Genomic DNA, 18,687 nt, shown 5'->3' with positions numbered 1-18,687 from the left:
GTATGTATACAAATTATTGTAAAAATTTTTATTGTTGGGTTCAGGGGGGTTGCACAAAGATGAGAATACCACCAAGTCTAATAAACCAGAAGCAAACTTTATGCCAGAAACCAGATCCTAGGAAAACCAGAAACAAACTTAAAAATTAAAAAATAAACAAAAACCAAAAAAAACACCACGGGGCACAGAAACTTACCAGCTAGCTGAGACCACAGCCAGAGATGGTGTTTGTTAGGCTGTGGCAAAAGGCGGGTTTCTGAAACCACTTTTTATAGTAGGAGCCAAGCATTAGGTCTGGGCAAAGTAATTTTTACAACCTTGCGCTAACCTTTCGGTTAGTCAGCGGAGACCCTAAAGAGGGGAGTGAGTTCTAATGTTTATGGGTAACTAGGCAGCCATCATGAAATATTTTTCAGAGGAGATTACAACGAAAGTCACTAATTGCAAGAAACAGATAGATGTCTTTAGCAGTTAGAAAGGGACTGCTAGTAATACTAGAGGTTAATAAGTTAGGATTAACTGGTTCTTAGGCTGAGAACTTAGAAGATAGAGGAAATTGTGTTTGTACCTTGTCCACTGTCTCCAGGTACCTCCAGGCAGTGTATACTGGAGCCCCATGCCTCTCATTTGATGGCGCCTGTTTCCTATAACAGAGACAGTGCCTAACCCAGAGGTCACATATCTCTGTCTCCTAAAGGTTAACTCAGTTCACATCTGTCGTTTATCAGGGATGGCCAGGATACTACTCTCAATTTGTAGGGAGAAGCCCTGGCCTTGTAAATAAAACAGCCAGTTGTAAAATGAAATGACCTAAACTGATGGAGGCTTCCCAATCATCTGAGAAAATAGCTCACTGTGAATGACTGACCCTTGATCTGCTGAGAAAGCTGCTGACAGTCTGTTCTCATTCTCCTAGACTTATAACTCTATATTTCTTATTTTTACATTTTTTTTTTTTTTAGTTTTTCGAGACAGGGTTTCTCTGTAGCTTTGGAGCCTGTCTTGGCACTAGCTCTTGTAGATCAGGCTGGCCTCGAACTCACAGAGATCTGCCTGCCTCTGCCTCCCGAGTGCTGGGATTAAAGGCGTGCGCCACCACCGCCCGGCTTTATTTTTACATTCTTATTTTTGGAATCTACATTTTTATTTTCTTATTCTTGGACTCTTCATTATCATATTGAAGAATTTCATTCTATGTCTGCTAATCTAGGCGTGCATTTAACCATTTGTAGTTTGTTCATTTATACTGTTAACAGGTCTAAGCCTTTTTTTGAAATCTCTACCCAGAAATTTTTCTTTTTTTTTAAAATATTTATTTATTATGTATACAATATTCTGTCTGTGTGTATGCCTGCAGGCCAGAAGAGGGCATAAGATCTCATTACAGATGGTTGTGAGCCACCATGTGGTTGCTGGGAATTGAACTCAGGACCTTTGGAAGAGCAGTCAATGCTCTTAACCTCTGAGCCATCTCTCCAGCCCCCTACCCAGAAATTTTTCATGTTTTACATTTCCCTTACTTGTGAGATGCCCACTATGTAGGATGCAGAATCTCAAGTCTGGCTTTCAGAACTTCCACGTTTCTAAGTCAGGGGTAGAATAAACTTCATTTTGAAGTGTTTGAAGGCAGTTGTGACCAAGTTTTCTGGGAAGAAATCTTTTGGAGGAACAGTACTGCCAGTTCTCAGCCCTGAGCATGCCACTATTAAAAACAGTTGCTTTTTTGAAGCTTTGTGAGCTGGAGGAATCCAGAAAAGCCAGCTTCAGACGGTAAGGACTGCAACACAGCACACTTGTTCTGACATAGGTAGCCTGTGCCAGACTTCCTTAAGTTTTGTGGTCATTAGACAGCCTCCCTTTCTAACGTAATAGTCTCAGCATCATTTCCCAAATTGAAATTTTTTTTTTGTTAAAACACATTTTGATGTACCAGGTTTAAAACACTTGGAAAAGATACTGATGAAATTTTTTCTTTATGAACACTTCTGTAAGAATTTGTCAATGCTCCAAAATAAAGAAATAAATGTCTTCTTACTTCTTTTCCTATCAGAGTTTAGTTAATTGATCTTCCCTCCTGTCCCCTCCAGGACTTCTCTGTACAATTTTATAGATTGTTTGTGGCATAGAGAAGCCTAGCCCAAGAGTTATATAAGTTAGGACTAACTTCTAGTCCAACCTGAGTTGTGTTTTGTTTAGGATTTTCCCCACCCTGTGAGTGGTTTAGGACTTTTAAGCTCATGCCTGTAATCCCCATACTCAGGAAACCAAGAAAGGAGCATTGCTGTGTGTTCCAAGCCAGCCTGAGCTATAAAGGAATTTACTAAGTAGACCAGGCTTGGTCTCGACCTTGAACCCCCAGAGATCCACCTCTTCCCAAGTGCGGGCAGATTAAAGGTGTGTGCGCTACATCCCCTACCTTTGCCCCAGACTATACTATTTTTTGTTTTGTTTAAATTTATGTGTATGGGTGTTTTGCCTGCATATACGCCTGTGCCTTATGTGCATGCATGGTACCCACAGAGGCCAGGGTGTCTGACCCCTTGACTGGAGTTACAGCTGTGAGCTGCTCTGTGGGTGCTGGGAACTGAATTTAGATTCTTTTTAAGAACAATAAGCACTTTTAACCCTTGAGCCATTTCTTTAACCCCCAAAATGTAATTTTTTGCTTTTGTTTTTTTGAGACAGGATTTCTTTGTGTAGCCTTGACTGTCTTGACTGTCCTGGAACTCGCTCTATAGACCAGGCTGGTTTCAGACACAGAGATAATGCCTGTCTCTGTGCTGGGATTAAAGGTGTGTGCCACTACCACCCGCCAAAATGTAAATTTTTGATAGGACAGGAATTTGTAATTTAATTATTTTGGGCAATGTCATAAGTAATACATTATTCTAATACTTGTATCTTGTACTTCTAAATTGTCCTTGTCCATGGGTCAATATGAGATATAGATGTTATACCTTCCATGTTATATCAAAGCAAAACAAAAAACCAGGCTATTTGGTGCAAGTGTTTAATTTTCCAAGGTTTTTATTATCCTTGAGCAAGAGAAAGAACAAAGTGTGATTCATAAGTTAAAATGGATAGGGTAGTTGATTCATATGGTCTCCTGCTGTGTAGCCAATTCTTAACATGTTACTAAAAAATTAGTGCTATTCTTCCTGAACTATTAAAGTAATTCCATTTGATGATTTCTTTGATTGTAATAAATAAATAATAAGACTTCTATACTCACTAGTATGTAGGCTTTAATATTGGGCATTAATAAAACTATGGAAACATGAAGGAAGCGGAGACTATGAAGGTGATGTCGTAAGTCTGCAGAAAGGCATGGGTGACACAAGTCAAGGACAAGAATAGAGCGATAGAAATAGTGTGCCTTTGCTGGGCATGGTGGCTCATGCCTCTAATCCCAGAGACTAACGCACGAAGATTGTTTAAACCGAAAGTCAGCCTGGGCTTAAAAGAAAAAAGTTATCGTCTAACCGTTATGAAATACAGAAGTTCATGGTATGAAAGGTGCAAACAGCTTATAGGGAGGTTACTGTTTAGTCTATAGGTAGCATGTTGTAAGTATAGGAATTGTGTTTTGTCTTTGAACTTCAAGGTTAAGGGAAGTATTTGCAGCTACACTTTGAATCAGTTTTCTCTTGGCCCTGGGTTTTCTCTTTTCTTCTCATCAGGGTTTTTATAGACTGAGAGCAGAGGCTGTGTCAGTAGTAGACTGTGGTGTGCGTGGCTTTCCAGACCCTCATGTCCTGTCTGTGACTTTTTTTTTGCTTTGTTTTTCTTCATTTATGAACTCATATTAATAATGGAATTCAATTAAATTTGGGGGAAACAAAAATAGCAGTGTTATAGAATTTATAGAAATGAGTTTGAATATTTTATAAAATTTAAAAGGCTATGAGACTGTTACATGAGAGTAAGTCACGTACAGTTTGTTATAATTGCCTTAAATTCTGTCTCGCCGTTCATACACATTTTCCTTTTAAGATTGTTAGTCATGCATGCACACGCACACACAGGTCATAAGATGATCAAAGGATTCAATCTCAGATCTGTAGGAGTTATTTCTGGCATCAGTCCCAAAAGGCCAGTGAAGCATTGCCCTTGTAAACATTGCTCCATTTGTTTTGGATCAGTATTGGAATTACATACACTACTGAGGCGACTGCTCTCGGTTTATTGTGAATGTAGATGTTTACCTCCCAATGTCATTTCACATCTACTTTTCTATTTCCACAGTAGGGTCTTAAAAAGGAATTTTAAAAAAGTGATGTACTATGAATTTTAGATTTTAATATTATTTTAAAAATATACTAGAGGGCCAGCAAAGACTGAGGAGATATGACCAGAGTTTAATTCCTAGGACTTACATGGTGGAAGGACCCCCGGCAAAACACACCACACACACACACACACACAGACTGACAGGCAAGATTGTCTCGTGAATAAGGTGCTTGCTCCCAAGCCTAAAAACATCTTTGCTACTCTTACAAATTATATTATATCTCAAATCATGCATCTGACTGATACCCCACATAATTAGATGCTTTACGTTTTTCCCCACTTCTCCAGATTACAATTCCTAGACCTTCTGTGGCATCAACACAGTCAACTTCAGGAAGCTTTCACTGTGGTCTACAACCAGAGAAGAAAGATCTTCAGCCCCTGGAACCCACTGTGGAACTTTATTCTCCAAGGGAAAACTTCTCATGCTTGGTTGTAACAGAAGGCGAACTTCCTAGTGGAGGAAGCAGAATGGATTTGGGACTTCAGATAGATCATGTTGACCATGACTTATTACCCAATGTGAGAGACGGCGATACATCTCAGGACTTGGGACCAAAAGACCTTCCTGACCATAATAGACTAGTTGTGAAAGAATTTGAAAATCTCCCGGGAGAAACAGAGGAAAAAAGCATTCTTCTGGGCTCAGATAATGAAGATGAGAAGTTAGTTAAAGGACAGCATTGCCTTGAAATCTCTCTCCCAGGAGATTTTGTGACTGCAGAAAGGGATCAGTCAGCTACCACAGAACTTCTTGATGTATCAAAGACACAGAATTTTAGTGTGGTGCCAAATCAAGACAAAAACCATGAGATAATGAAGCTTTTGGCAGTTGGAACTTCAGAAATTTCTCAACAAGTCATTGACCCACATGCTGAAGGGCAGATGGGCCAGGTGGCAGCAATGCAAAACAATAAGCTATTTAAGGGTGCTGACATTAGGAGTGAAGATGTGCCCGAACATCAGGGGGACCTCTCTACTTTTTTACACCAAGAGGGAAAGAGAGATAAAGTTGTCCCTAGAAATGGAGAGCTGTATCATTGTGTCTCAGAGAGTCATGGTCCTCCCACCCGCAAGGACATGCTTCGGGCATCCTTTGTAACCAGGCACAGCCGGATTCCTGTTTTAGCACAAGAAATAGACTCAGCTTTTGAATCATCCTCTGCAGTCTCTGCAAAAGAAAAGCTTCTACAGAAGAAAGCCTACCAGCCAGAACTTGTCAAACTTCTGGTGGAAAAAAGGCAGTTCAAGTCTTTCTTGGGGGACCTTTCAAGTGCCTCTGAGAAGCTGCTAGAGGAGAAATTAGCTGCTGCTCCTGTTCCCTTTTCTGAGGAGGAAGTCTTCACTCCCTTTTCCCGTCTGGCCATAGATTCCCACATGAGTAGATCAGCTGAAGATGGCTTTCTGTCACCCATCCTCTCCCAGTCTAGAAAGAGCAAGATACCAAGGCCAGTTTCCTGGGTCAGCACGGATCAAGTTAACAGCTCAGCTTCACCTCAGTTCTTGCCTCGGCCGCCACCAGGAAGGCCACCAATCAGGCCTGGAGTAGAAGCCAGGTAAGGCTTAATGCTTTCCGTGTGTGTATCATGTATTGGTGTTTTCAAGTGTGCTTTACTGTATGACATCAGTGGTAGTACTTCTTTTGAGCATGTTTTCTTCTCTCCCTTTCACAAGCCTTAGGGCACAGTATAGATTGACCTGAGACTATACATTTTGCTTCCACCGTGGCAAAATAAAACAAACATAAAATTTACCATCTTACTCATTTTAAGTGTTCTTTTCAGTGGCATTAACTGTGTTAATTTTGCCATGCAACCATCCACTTCTTGGGTTCTCTTCATCATATAAAATTGAAACTCAGTCCCAGCAACACTCATCTTTTTTTGTTTTTTTTATGTTTTTTGTTATTATAAACACTTCTGGTAAGTGTAGAATCTATAGTATTTGTTCTGTAGCTGACCTATTTTTCTTAGCAGAAAGGCTTTAGGTCATTCATGTTAGTGTCTAGCAGAATTTCCTTTCTTCTAAAGATGGTTGGGAGGAAAGGAACTTCTATCATTTTGGTGGGTGGTGTTTTTTTGTTTGTTTGTTTGTTTGGTTGGTTTGTTTTGGTTTAGGTTTTTGAGACAAGGTTCCCTATATATCTCTGACCTGGAACTCACTCTGTAGATCGAGTTGGCCTCAAACTCACAGAGATCTGCCTGCCCCTGCCTCCTTGAGTGCTGGGATTAAAGGTGTGCATCACTACCACCCAGTAATTTTGGTGTTCGTTTTATAGTGGCTGTACAATGTTTTGTTTATTTACATTTGTGTGTGTGCGCACGCCTGAGTGTGCCTTTGTAGACACAGATCAAGGACAGCTTGTGGGTCTTGGTTCTTTCCTTCTACCTTGTGGGTCTCAGGATCCAACTCAGACTGTCAGGCTGACAAGCACCTTTGCTGCTGAACCATTTGCTGGCCCTGCCTTAAAGCATTTTGTTCTTTGTTTATTGTGTCTGTTTTCTTTCCTACTGGTGTGTGTATGTGTGTGGTGAAACTTTAAACTCCTTTATTTTTCCTATTGTGTATGTTGTGCCTGTTTCACTGTGGTCAACATGGAGTACACAGACTGTCCCGAAGTTCCAGCATTCTAATTGGGTTTTTAGCCGTGTAATGCTCCTTTAAGTTTCCATCCCCAGACCTTGTACTTGTTCAGATATAAAAGTACATCTTCATTTTATATCCCCAAACATAAGCTTATAATTGTTTAGTTTTGCTTTTGCAATAAGAGCTTTTATAGCTCAAACTGGCCTTGAACTCCTGATCCTCTGTAGGCTTCAAGTTACTCTCTAGTATACCCTCATTTCAAACTGCAGTAACTTCATTCAGCTTGCATTGCTAGATGCAGGTCTGATGGTACTGTCGGTGGTTATGTAGTACAGGTATTGAACCCGGGGTCTCACGCATGCTAAGGACATACTCTGCCTCTCAGCTATACTGCCAAGACACTACCTCGGCTCTTACCCACAGTATCATCATTTCTCCCTTATCTTTGAGGGATACTTTCTCAACACGGGATTCTTGATTGACAGTTCTTTTCTTAGAACTTTAAAAATCTCAGTCCTCAGGGCTGGAGAGGTAGCTCAGATGTTAAGGGCTCTTGCTGTTCTTCCAGAGTTCAATTCCCAGCAACCACATGGTGGGCTCAAAACCATCTCTGAGATCTGGTGCCCTCTTCTGGCCTGAAGGTATACATGCAGGCAGACACTATATACATAATAAATCTTAAAAAACCTCAGACTATTGCCCTTTGACCTCCAGAAGTTCTGGTGAGAAAAGTCTTTGCAGACTCCTTATATGTAACAAGCTGTTTATGTCTTGCTGTTCCCAAGACTTTTGACAATTTGACTGTGTCTTGGTTTGATGATAAGTGATTCGGTAACTTTGGGGTTATCCTGCTCAGAGTTCATTGAGCTTCCGGGGTGTTCTATCTTGGGAGTCTCCTGCTGTTCTTCAGGCAGTCTCTTCTTTCTCTCTTTTCCTTCTGCAACTCCTATGGTACCTCCATCAGTCCACTTGTTAGAGTCTTAACTCTCTTCTTTAATCTTTTATCTTTCTGCAATCCAGAATATCTGTTTTTCTATCTTACCGTTTTCTTCTTCTCACTGTTCAAATGTGCTTACACACCATCGCACTTGTGTGGCAGCCAGAGATGAGCTGGAGGGAGTTGGTTCTTTTCTTCCATCATGTAGGTTCTGGGGGTTGACCTTAGGTCACCAAACTTGGAGGCAAAGCATCTTTCCCCACTGAGTCAACTCTCCAGCCTGCCCTAATCTTTAATATTTAATTTCTTAGAGGGAAAAGAGAGAAAAGTAGAGGTAGAGTAAGAAAATACTAGTTCTTTGTGTCCCTGAAAATCATTTCAGTCACAGAAAAGGGGGCTTACAGTGATGGACAGAGATACAAGCAGAGGTAGTGGGCGGCCGCTCTTACATATCATGAGAACAGCAACGAAAAACTAGATAGAGCACAGTAAAATAAAGTTTAATGCCATTTTTTTTTTCAGACTTAAGCCAGCAGAATAAAAGGAATTTTCAACCAATGGGACAATTATCCTTTTTTTTTTTTTTTTTTGGTTTTTAGATACAGGGTTTTCCTGTGTAACAGTCCTAGCTGTCCTGGAACTAGCTCTTGTAGACCAGGCTGGCCTCAGACTCACAGGGATTCACCTGCCTCTGCCTCCCGAGTGCTGGGATTAAAGGCATGCGCCACCACCGCCTAATGGGACAATTATCTTTGAAGTTACCACCATATGATCGAACTCCTAAAATTAAAACTAAACAAAATAAAAATATGCCAGCCTCTGAAATGTCCCATCCTATCACTTTGAATAATATAGCATAAGTCATTTGTATCATTAGGCAATTTCTTTTTTCTTTTTTTATTATTTATTTTTATTTTAAAAAAGAAAACAAACTGTTTTCATTATATATACCAATTCAAGTTCCCACTCCCTCCTCTCCTTCCATTCCCTCCACATACCCTCCCACCTCACCCCCATCCATTCCTCAGAGAAGATAAGGCACATTGCTTTGTGGAAGGTCCAAGGCCCTTCCTACTATATCTAGGCTGAGCAAGGTATCCATCCAAAGAGAATGTGTTCCCAAAAAGCCAGTGCATGCAATAGGGATAAATCCTGGTGCCACTGCCAGTGGCCCCTCAGTCTGCCCCAGCCATGCAACTGTCAACCTCATTCAGAGGGACTAGTTTGGTTCTATGCTTGTTCCTTCCCAGTCCAGCTGGAGTTGGTGAGCTCCCATAGCTCAGGTAAACTGTTTCTGTGGGTGAACCATCATGGTCTTGACCCCTTTGCTCATATTCTCATTAGGAAATTTCTTGATAGTTGATCTGGTTAGTAAACACAAGGGTTAGGATCTTGTAGAATTCTCAGCGCTAACAAGAAAATGTTTGTATTATTACCATTGGAACTTGCAGAATGAGAAAATTACGCATTAATTCATGTACTTAGAAGAAATGGGAAATTAGAGGAGTAGTACTACTGAAGCAGAATGCAAATTAATTTGTAGCTTTTGTTATTGGATCGTTTTCCTGTTCAGCATTGTATGCAGGTTAGCCTATACTTATTTCTCATAAAACTATAATGAATGTTGAATACTCCCAAGGCATCTGAGAAAATTATCTTTCCTAGTTTGCATTGATATAAGTAATAACAACTTGTTGATTATTTTTACTGAGAATTTATTATTCAAAACTTTGAAGCTCATGCTGGTGCTGTGCACCGTGATCATCAACCATTGGCAGTGTCATTGTTGTTGGCCTCATTCATAGCTGTGCTGGCATCGGGGGTGGGGACAGAGCAACTAGAACACAGAGCCTCCAAACAGACTTTTTTTCCCCAAAGATTTTATATTTAATGGAGGAGAGGGTATGTGTGCATGTGGCAGGTGCCCTCAGAGGCCAGAAAAGGGTGTAGGATCCCCTGTAGCTAGAGTTAAAAGCGGTCATGAGTTGCCCAATGTGGGTGCTGATCCTTTGGAAGCATTGTACTCTTAGCTTCTGAGCTATATCTACAGCCAAAGGATAGTTTTTGTCTGTTTTGTTTGCTTAGTCTGATTCCTTCAAGTTGTATGCCAACTGCTTTAGATACTATTACTGCCACAGGGCTGAAGGTGGGATGGGTAGCTACTACCTTTGCTAAAATCTGAAATTGACAAAGTTAACTGAAGATTATGATCCAAGTTTTCCTCTGTGTATTGCAAGCTTTTAATTCACTTCAGATTTCTAAAATAACTTCATTCAACAGACTCTTCTCTGCATTTGTTTTCTAGGTGGGAGAGGTTCCTGGCATCAAAAAAAATGTCCATACATATATATATATATATATATATATATATATATATATTCTCTACTTAAAACCTGACATACTACTCAGCTTATTGTTCTTATAATCATTTACAAGAGACAGGCTAACTTAGGAGAATGAGATTCTAAAGAAGTTCACTGGAATTCTAAATAGTGTCCCACCCCCTTAGTCACAACATATGAACACTTGTGTATTTCTACATATGTGAGTCTCCCTTTACTCTCATGGAATCTAATCACTTCCCAAAGGCCCTACCTCTAAATGCCAGTCAGATTAACATTCCACTTCGTTATTAACAGTAGCGTAAGACCTTAAGGATTAAACTAATAAAGATGGTACAGAGACAACCCATACTTCCGTATGAATTGATTATAAAGATGGCTGTGATAGCACACATGGATGCCAACACTTGAGAGACTAAGGCAGAACAAGTTCAAGGCAATACACAATAAGTTTCGGCCCAATCACTTGAGAGCCTGTCTTAGAAAACCATTATAAAAACAAAAAATTTTGATTACTGCTAGACATGCGGGCAATGATGACACTCGGGAAATTCTGAAGCAAGAGAATAGGTAGTTAACCTGACTATATAACAGAACCCTTTAAAGATTAAAGTCTTTACTTAAAATTAGTGTGGGGATGTGCATGTGTGATAAGGGCAACCTTGTGGAATTGGTTCTCTCTTCCCACCTTTATGTTGGTTCCAGGGATCAAACTCAAGTCACCAGGCTTTCATGGCAAGAGCCTTTACCTACCAAGTCATTCCCCTGGCCCCTATTGGGATTTTAAAAACCATACAAACTAAGGTATGTTTGGTTAGGAATGATGGAAAGCTAAGAGATGGTAAATATCTAGAATCCTACTACCTGGGAAGCTGAGGCAGAAAAATGTCACGCTAAGGCCAGCTTGGCCTGGGTGTTACATACTGAGCTCCTGACCAATGTAGGCTATATAGGAAGACCTTGTCAAAGGAAACAATATTAATCAAAAGGAAAAAGAGACATAGCAGATGTTATCTGTCTAATGTCACATACAGTATACATGTGAAAAAGAAACTAAGTATCTGTTTAGTGTATTTCCTGGTTTTGACATACATCATAAAATTATGATTTGGGATACTGTGGCTTTTAGGCATACTTATAATGAATTTTTGAGGTCCCATATTCAAAATAATTAATTCTTCTCTATTCTTTTAAGGCTACGCAGATACAAAGTTCTAGGGAGTAGTAACTCTGACTCAGACCTTTTCTCTCGCCTGGCCCAAATTCTTCAAAATGGATCTCAGAAACCCCGGAGTACTCCTCAATCCAAGAGCCCAGGATCTCCTCACAATCCAAAAACACCACCCAAGAGTCCAGTTGTACCTCGCAGGAGTCCCAGTGCCTCTCCTCGAAGCTCATCCTTGCCTCGAACATCTAGTTCCTCACCATCTAGGGCTGGACGACCCCACCATGACCAGAGGAGTTCGTCCCCACATCTGGGGAGAAGCAAGTCACCCCCCAGCCACTCAGGATCATCATCTTCCAGGAGGTCCTGTCAACAAGAGCATTGCAAACCCAGCAAGAATGGCCCAAAAGGATCTGGCAGCCTCCACCACCACTCAGCCAGCTCTAAAACTCCCCCAGGGAAGAGTAAGCCAGCCAGTAAACTCAGCAGATAAGGAAGGAAAGTGGGCTGCATCTCTGGGAAAGGTGTGAGATCTTCCTCCTAGACCTGATGCATGTGTGTCCCTGTACTGTCTGTTTCAAACAATCAGTGTTGATCTTCTCTTACAAAAGAAAGTAACATGATCAGTTATTTGATAAGAAGACATAAGTACATACTAAGGAATTACCTAGGGAAGGTAGGAAGCAGATCAGGAGTCAAATGCTTCAGTCCAGCAAAATCCAAGGGGAAGAAACTTGTTACATGAGCTCTTGTTACAGCCGCCCTCGAAACAGAAAATTGAGGATAGGAAATAGAATGGGATTTTAAGTGATTTTGCCTAATTTGTTAGCCCTCTACTCAAAGAGTATAGCAAAAGTGTTTGATATTTTTCTTTACAACTTCCTAACCTTGGAGAGTCATTTTGCTGACATCCAAATATATAAGAAGCCTGTTGCCAGGAAACTAGTATTTGGGTATATTTGGTCTGTGTGCTTATTTAGTGAATCCACACTTTTCTTTCCATTCATTCCTAGTATCTTTTCCAGGTTTTACACTTTTTAAAATTAATGTTCCTTTCCTCTTATTTTAACAGTTCACCCTAATAAAGGTTTCAGCAGCACACACTAACACTTTAAAACCCATTTGCCCTTATTTAGTCAAACCTTGCTATTTTCCTTTGAGCCACAGTTTTTAACTCATATTTTTATCTAAAAAAAAAAAAAGCAATGTCCAGCTAGAGCTGTTTTGGGCAGGTGTGTTTGGAGAGGGACAGAGAGTGGGACAATGTCCTTAAAGGTCGGAGCATCCCCTCGTACCTAACTACATCTCCTCCTGTAGAAGGAGGCTGACCAGAGGAGACAGCTCCCTTTATGTCCTCCCTGCGGTTTCTCTAGTGCCAGCCTTCAAAATGGCACTAGGAAAGCACAACACTTTGGAATGTGGCTTATGCTTTTAGAGATTTAGAAAGAAGTATGTTATTGAGGCTTATAATCTTCATATTTTACATTTTACACATTTAGTTATATACACTTAGCCAATAAGGAATGAATATCTGGGGAAATAAATTTAGGTTAAATAGTTTTCTTTCAGTGTTTTTATAAATCGGTTCTTGTATTCTATGCTTGGGCTTCTTAGCCTGACCTCCACATAATCCCAATTGAAAGTTGTAAGGGTGATTGTATTTGTTCTGTTCTCACTCTCTTCTAGCAAACTAAGGCAAATTAAAGAGAACCAGGCTTTTTAAGTGGGCTAGTTGATGCCCTCTGAGTGTTTAGTATGATAAAACCTTATTGAGGTATGGGAACTTGATCTGCCTGCTGTTGAAATCTGCCTTCTAACAAACATATACTTTCTCTTTGACCTTGTGTTGCTGCCAAACCTAAAACAAATTTGAGGTAAGGGTGGATGGAGATGGAAGTGTATTTCTTCACTAAGTGAGCATGTTCAATGCTGCATCCCAGCTGCCCTGATGCTGCACTGGTTTTCTGTATTGAGCATTTTCAAAATTGGGACACTACACTGAGACATAAGGTCTCCCTTGAGATATGTGGCATAGTGTGTAATCTAGTTTCTTTCCAGATTCAAGTATTTCAGAGCAGTGCAGCAGATAAGGCACATTTACTGTTTGTCTGTTACAACTGGAGACTGACCCTTGTATATTATATTGTAGAACAGTTGCTGCAATACTACTTGCATGTCTTTCATGGTAAATTATATAAATATTATAAATATAGAGACATATGCTTATATAAATCCATTCTTTCTCATTCTGCATTTGTAATTTCAAATTCCTAGATGATGAAATTCCTTTCCTATTGTGTGCCTCGTGTACACTTTGGCATTGCCTATCTTCATTGTCTGAAAGTATGTTCTGGGTATGTGACACCTAAGATTCCTCTTGCCTTCCAGGTGCATAGTGCAACAGTTGGCAGTCCTTAACAAGCCAAGGTATAAGATACTTAATTTTCATTTAGAAAGTATTTTAATAGGTGAAATTTTAAACAGGTTATGCTTGTAATACAGGCTCAAAGATTATTCCTGTTGACCATATCATTCTGGCATTATAATTATTCTGTCCATATGGTTAGAATGGACCGATGGGCATTATAACTATGGATCTGGCAGCAGTTGATTTTAAAAACATTTCCTGAAAGTTGCCTCTTTCATGTCACTCTTTTGAATGGGAGTGGGGATGGGATGTAGGAGAATTAAGAAATTATCTCTCTTTTGTTACATTAGCTAAAGGATGCTAAAAGTAGTCAGCTTTAATATTGACCTCTCTAGTCAGAAATGTGCTAACAGTTACCACTGGGAAAGCTAATACTGCCCAGACTTTTTTCTGAATTTTTCTGCTGACAGGGTGATGGCAGCATGACAGAGGATGTTTTCTGTTTTGGTTTGTTTTCTTCAACCTTCTAATGTGTTGCTTCCTTTTCTACATGTCATTAACAAACTCATCAAAATCCAGAGAACAAATGGCCTCATTATGTGAGAATATTTTATTTTGAATGTAGGGAAAACAGCCAACCAAAGATGTTTTTGCTCCGAAGAAAAGGAAATGGACTAATTATATTTTATGTATCAGTAGGTCCATTTATTAAGTGCTGTTCTGATAGGGTGATTAAAAAACTGAACCAGGTGGTGGTGGTGGTGCACGCCTCTAATCCCAGCAATTGGGAGGCGGAGGCAGAGGCAGGCAAATCTCTTGAGTTTGAGACCAGCCTGGTCTACAGAGTGTGTTCCAGGACAGCCGGAGCTACACAGAGAAACCCTTTTTCCACCCCCGCAACATATACACACAAAAGAGATTAATAAGCATAGTTTGTGCTTTTAGATGTTACAGTTCTTTCAGGTTAGAAATAGAAGTTGGCAACCTTAAGCCACACTTTTGGATCAAGAGTATAATCCAGAGAATCAAGCTTTTGTTTTGTTTTGGCTTTGTCAGTTCATTATTTTGAGAAATTTCAGCCACAGATCATCCAAATAAATATGAACAGTTTGGGCTATTTTACTTAGGGTGAGAAATATGAGCAAAACTATAATGAAAGCAGTGTGAGGCTGAAGTTAAATTACCTTTTGGAAAACAAGTACCTCCTGGCTTCCATCTGCACACATTCACTCACACCTGCCCTGGCCTGGGATTATTTCAGTGGCGCCAAAAAAAAAAAAAAAAAAAAGGACTTAGTTCCTAAAAATAGCTTAGTTCCTAATGTTGCCCCCAAATTTTACTACTGACTTTTAGGCTTTGTGAATTGCGCGAAGTATTAAAATCATACCTAGTAATTTTGCGTAGCCTAAATGCATTTGACTTCAATGGATATTGAACAGAGGAGGAAATTGGATCATGTCCAATTCAACATTAAGATCCAGGTTTTAAGTCACCTTCCAATGAAGCTGTCTGCAGCCAGGCACTTATCTCCAGCCCTGGTACACAGGTTTTTAGTTGCATGATTTGCAATGAATGTTTTTGGTAAAAGTTGCCTTACAAGTTAATCAAGGCCTAAAAAACAAACAAGTAGCAAAATGGTCAAGGGCCCATTATCAACATTACCCACTTTACATTATTTGCTCTTGCATACTAAACCACTGTATGTTGACGTGGTCTTCTACATGTGCAGTATGTCTGTCTGTTTCACTCCTGGCCCATTGTGAGAACTGAGGGGCTTCAGCTGGCACCGGAAATTTCTTCCCAGCCACAGATTCCTAGGCTACTGTTTCTATGATTGCATCAATTGTACAAAGTATATATTGCTGCATGTTTTATAAACTTAGACCAGATAGCTAACTAAGTCACAGTGAGATTTTCTACACCCAATAATCTTGATGACAAACAGGTGCCTTTCTTCAAGGGCAGAAAATTTTACATTTCTACTCTTAACATTAGGAATTGGTGACAGGATCCACAATTTAGTGGCTTAAGGAAAAATGCATCTTGAAAATGCTATCTTAAAATATATTTGTAGATAATCTAGATTTAGCCTTGGAGATCAAAGTTTTTCATGTTTTAAAAACTTGTTAGCTAGGCATGGTGGCTTATGTTTCTAACCCAGTTCTTGAGGGGCTGAGGTGGGAAGATGGGACTCTAAAGCCAACCTCAACTTTCATAGGGATTTCAAGTTCATCTGGGCTAGAGTGTGAGAACTTGTCTCAAAAACAACAAAAATACATTCTAATTTTTTTAAGTTTTCATATATATATATATATATTGTGCATTGAGCATACTCCCGCTCATTCTTTTGTATCTGTCATATCTTAAATATTTCTTCTGTCATGTTCATGTAAGGATTAATCTGTTCACATTCCCTTTTAAAATATGAGCCTATTTCTTGTTTTGTGTTGGGCTATTGTTTCTGGGGAGAGGGTCATTGAGCACTTCTTCCACTGAGATAATAGGTGAGTTAAACTGGATTGTTTAACTTTCTTGAATTTGGTTTTATAGACAATATATTTGCAGAATAGCTACTTAGGATTCAATCCAAATGTGTTATAGGATTGCAGCATGTAATCTATGCTACTGTGGTAGTGCTTACATGCCAAAATATACCCAAGTCCAGCAATCACATTGGCGCATGTTTAGACCTTTACTTACTATGGAAGGAAACTTACGCAGTTCCACAGCTTGGACAGTGTGGGAATTGTGGTGCCTGGTATTACCAAGTGCTTATCGGTACACCCCACTTCCCATCCTCAGCAAACCCTTACAAAGCTCTAGTGTGTAGAATGTTGAAGTAAAGTGGAAACTCCTCGTTGTTGAGGATTTGCCATACTTTGGCCATTTCTCCAGAAATTTAACACAGTTTTGGAGCCTTTAGAATCTTGTTACCCAACATTGCTTGCCAGAACTGCAGGAAAAGGACCCCTAAAGTTTCTAGGGAACTCCTAACGGTGGGACAAGAACCCCTATTCACTTAGAGGGGAATCTGGGTAAAATATGTAGGCTTTCAGTTAAGGTCTTCTTCTTGTGAGAGGATTTGCATCAGAATATTAGAGACAAGATTGTCTTATGGTTTCACACAATCTCAAGATGCTAAATGGCAAAGATTTACTCAGTAATGACTTCTGGATTTGCTCTCCCACATAACAACTAATAGCTAGGCTGCTCAAGGCATGTTTGAGGTAATGGGATTATCTTTCTATACTACACTCAAACTGTGGTTTTAAGAAACCGTGTAGCAAAAGTAAAGTGGCATTTCTTCCATTGCCCTTACAATGTAACAAGCTTCTGCCTGCTCTAAGTGGGGGGGATAGTATCCACACTGTAGACTAGTGATGCTGACCTCTCTGGTACCTTCAGCCAGAGTTTCTAGACCAACATCAGGATGAAATCTTTGAGACTATAGAATTACAGAATTTGCTGATAACATAGTTTTGCACTAACAGTGGATAGATTTATATCTCTATAATTTAAAATTGTTTTGTATTGTACACATGATTGTTCAACTAAAGATATTAGTAAACCTAGGTCTTATGTAGACTATCCTTGCTTTTTTAAAACTCTCATAAAACATGATTTAAGTCCTCAAAAATTCACTTGTATCACAAGCAAAGTTAAGACTCTGCCAGGCGTTTTTGCTCATCTACAGCAGTAAACAAGGCTACAGAGTTTGGCTATGATTTATTTTAGGGAGTTTGATGAAAAGAAAGCTTTGAGACTTTATTCAAAACAGTTCTTTTTGTTTTGGCTTGGTTTTTTAAGACAAGGTTTCTCTGTTTCACCTTGGGTGTCCTAAAGCTAGCTTTGTAGAGCAGGCTGGCATTGAACTCAGAGATCTGCCTGCCTCTGCCTATCAGAGTGCTGGGATTAAAGGTGTGCATTACCACCACGCCTGGCTAAAATAGTTTAATTGAACTCTTCATCAATTAGTGTAATTAGTTCTCTAAGTTAAAGACTTCAGAAATTAAAATACAGGAAAATAAAGGAAACATCTTTTAAGACAAAGGAAATGTAGCACTGGGCCACTCAGGACTTTGAAATCGGATTACCTACACTTGGTGGTCTGTGTTTATCATCCCAGCAGAGCAAATACCTTAGATGAGATTGAATTAGATAGGTCGAGTACAAAGAACAGATCTGATGATCCTTGCTTGTGCCACCTTGCTGTTCTGATTTACAGTTCTCATTTCCCTTTGACACCTTTCTTAAAATAGCACCTACTTCATCAGACAATTTATTCACAAATTCATGCAAAGGAGGCATGTCTGATTTTGTGTTAGATATAAATGTTAAGTTTATAAGCTATTATGGCAGATGCTATCAGATTTAGTCACAACCGGGATTCTCTTATTGGATAAGACAAATGAGTTAAATTACTTTAATCCGCTTTACTATCCTCATCTTAGATGAGAAATTGCTCTTTGAAGTTCTTTTAAATGTATTGTGCTGCATTCCTTTCCCCTCCACACGTCTTCCCTTTATGTGTTTTTGCTCAGGCAACCAAGGGCATAGAGCATTGAAAGAAAAACATGGAGTGCTTTTGTATAGGCCATCTGTACATAAAAGTGTAATTATTTATTTAATTTTCCCATTTGTACCATATTAAAGCTTTGTACAGTGTTTTAAGTTCTGTTTTAAAATTATTTTGTATTTTATTTTTATAATCTAGTAATAAAACATTCAGTACGCATGCAAACTTTAGTTTTGTTCGTGTGATGGTTTGGGTTCCAAAAAGTGGAAACATTTCCTAATCTACTAGAGTGTCACAGATTCAGTACAGCAGAATTGACAAGGACATCTGGGGCTAAGTGCATACAAGCTGGGTGAAACCAGGGCTTCCCTGGTATGGATGGGGATGTGGATGTGTTCAAACTGGCTTTGAAACTGAGATTCTCTCCTGCCTACTGCCAAAAGCACGAAACCCAGCACACAAGTAAGCCTTAAAAGCTGCCTT

General features: G+C 39.6%; 1 protein-coding gene across 1 annotated transcript in view; it reads left to right on the top strand.

Moving 5' to 3' along the window:
* Ttbk2 (tau tubulin kinase 2) overlaps positions 1 to 18,445 on the top strand; it is a 131,379-nt gene extending 112,934 nt beyond the window's left edge. The window contains exons 14-15 of the mRNA XM_075961899.1: positions 4,579 to 5,846; positions 11,351 to 18,445. Coding sequence (XP_075818014.1) covers positions 4,579 to 5,846; positions 11,351 to 11,813 — 1,731 coding nt within the window. The 3' untranslated portion in view covers positions 11,814 to 18,445. The remainder of the gene's footprint in view (positions 1 to 4,578; positions 5,847 to 11,350) is intronic.
* Positions 18,446 to 18,687: the final 242 nt, after the last annotated feature.

The sequence above is a fragment of the Microtus pennsylvanicus genome, chromosome 2 (assembly GCF_037038515.1).
Source record: "Microtus pennsylvanicus isolate mMicPen1 chromosome 2, mMicPen1.hap1, whole genome shotgun sequence".
Classification (NCBI taxonomy): Eukaryota; Metazoa; Chordata; class Mammalia; order Rodentia; family Cricetidae; genus Microtus; species Microtus pennsylvanicus.
The sequence above is the reverse complement of the archived record's forward strand: the minus strand, read 5'-3'. Positions and strand labels throughout refer to the sequence as shown.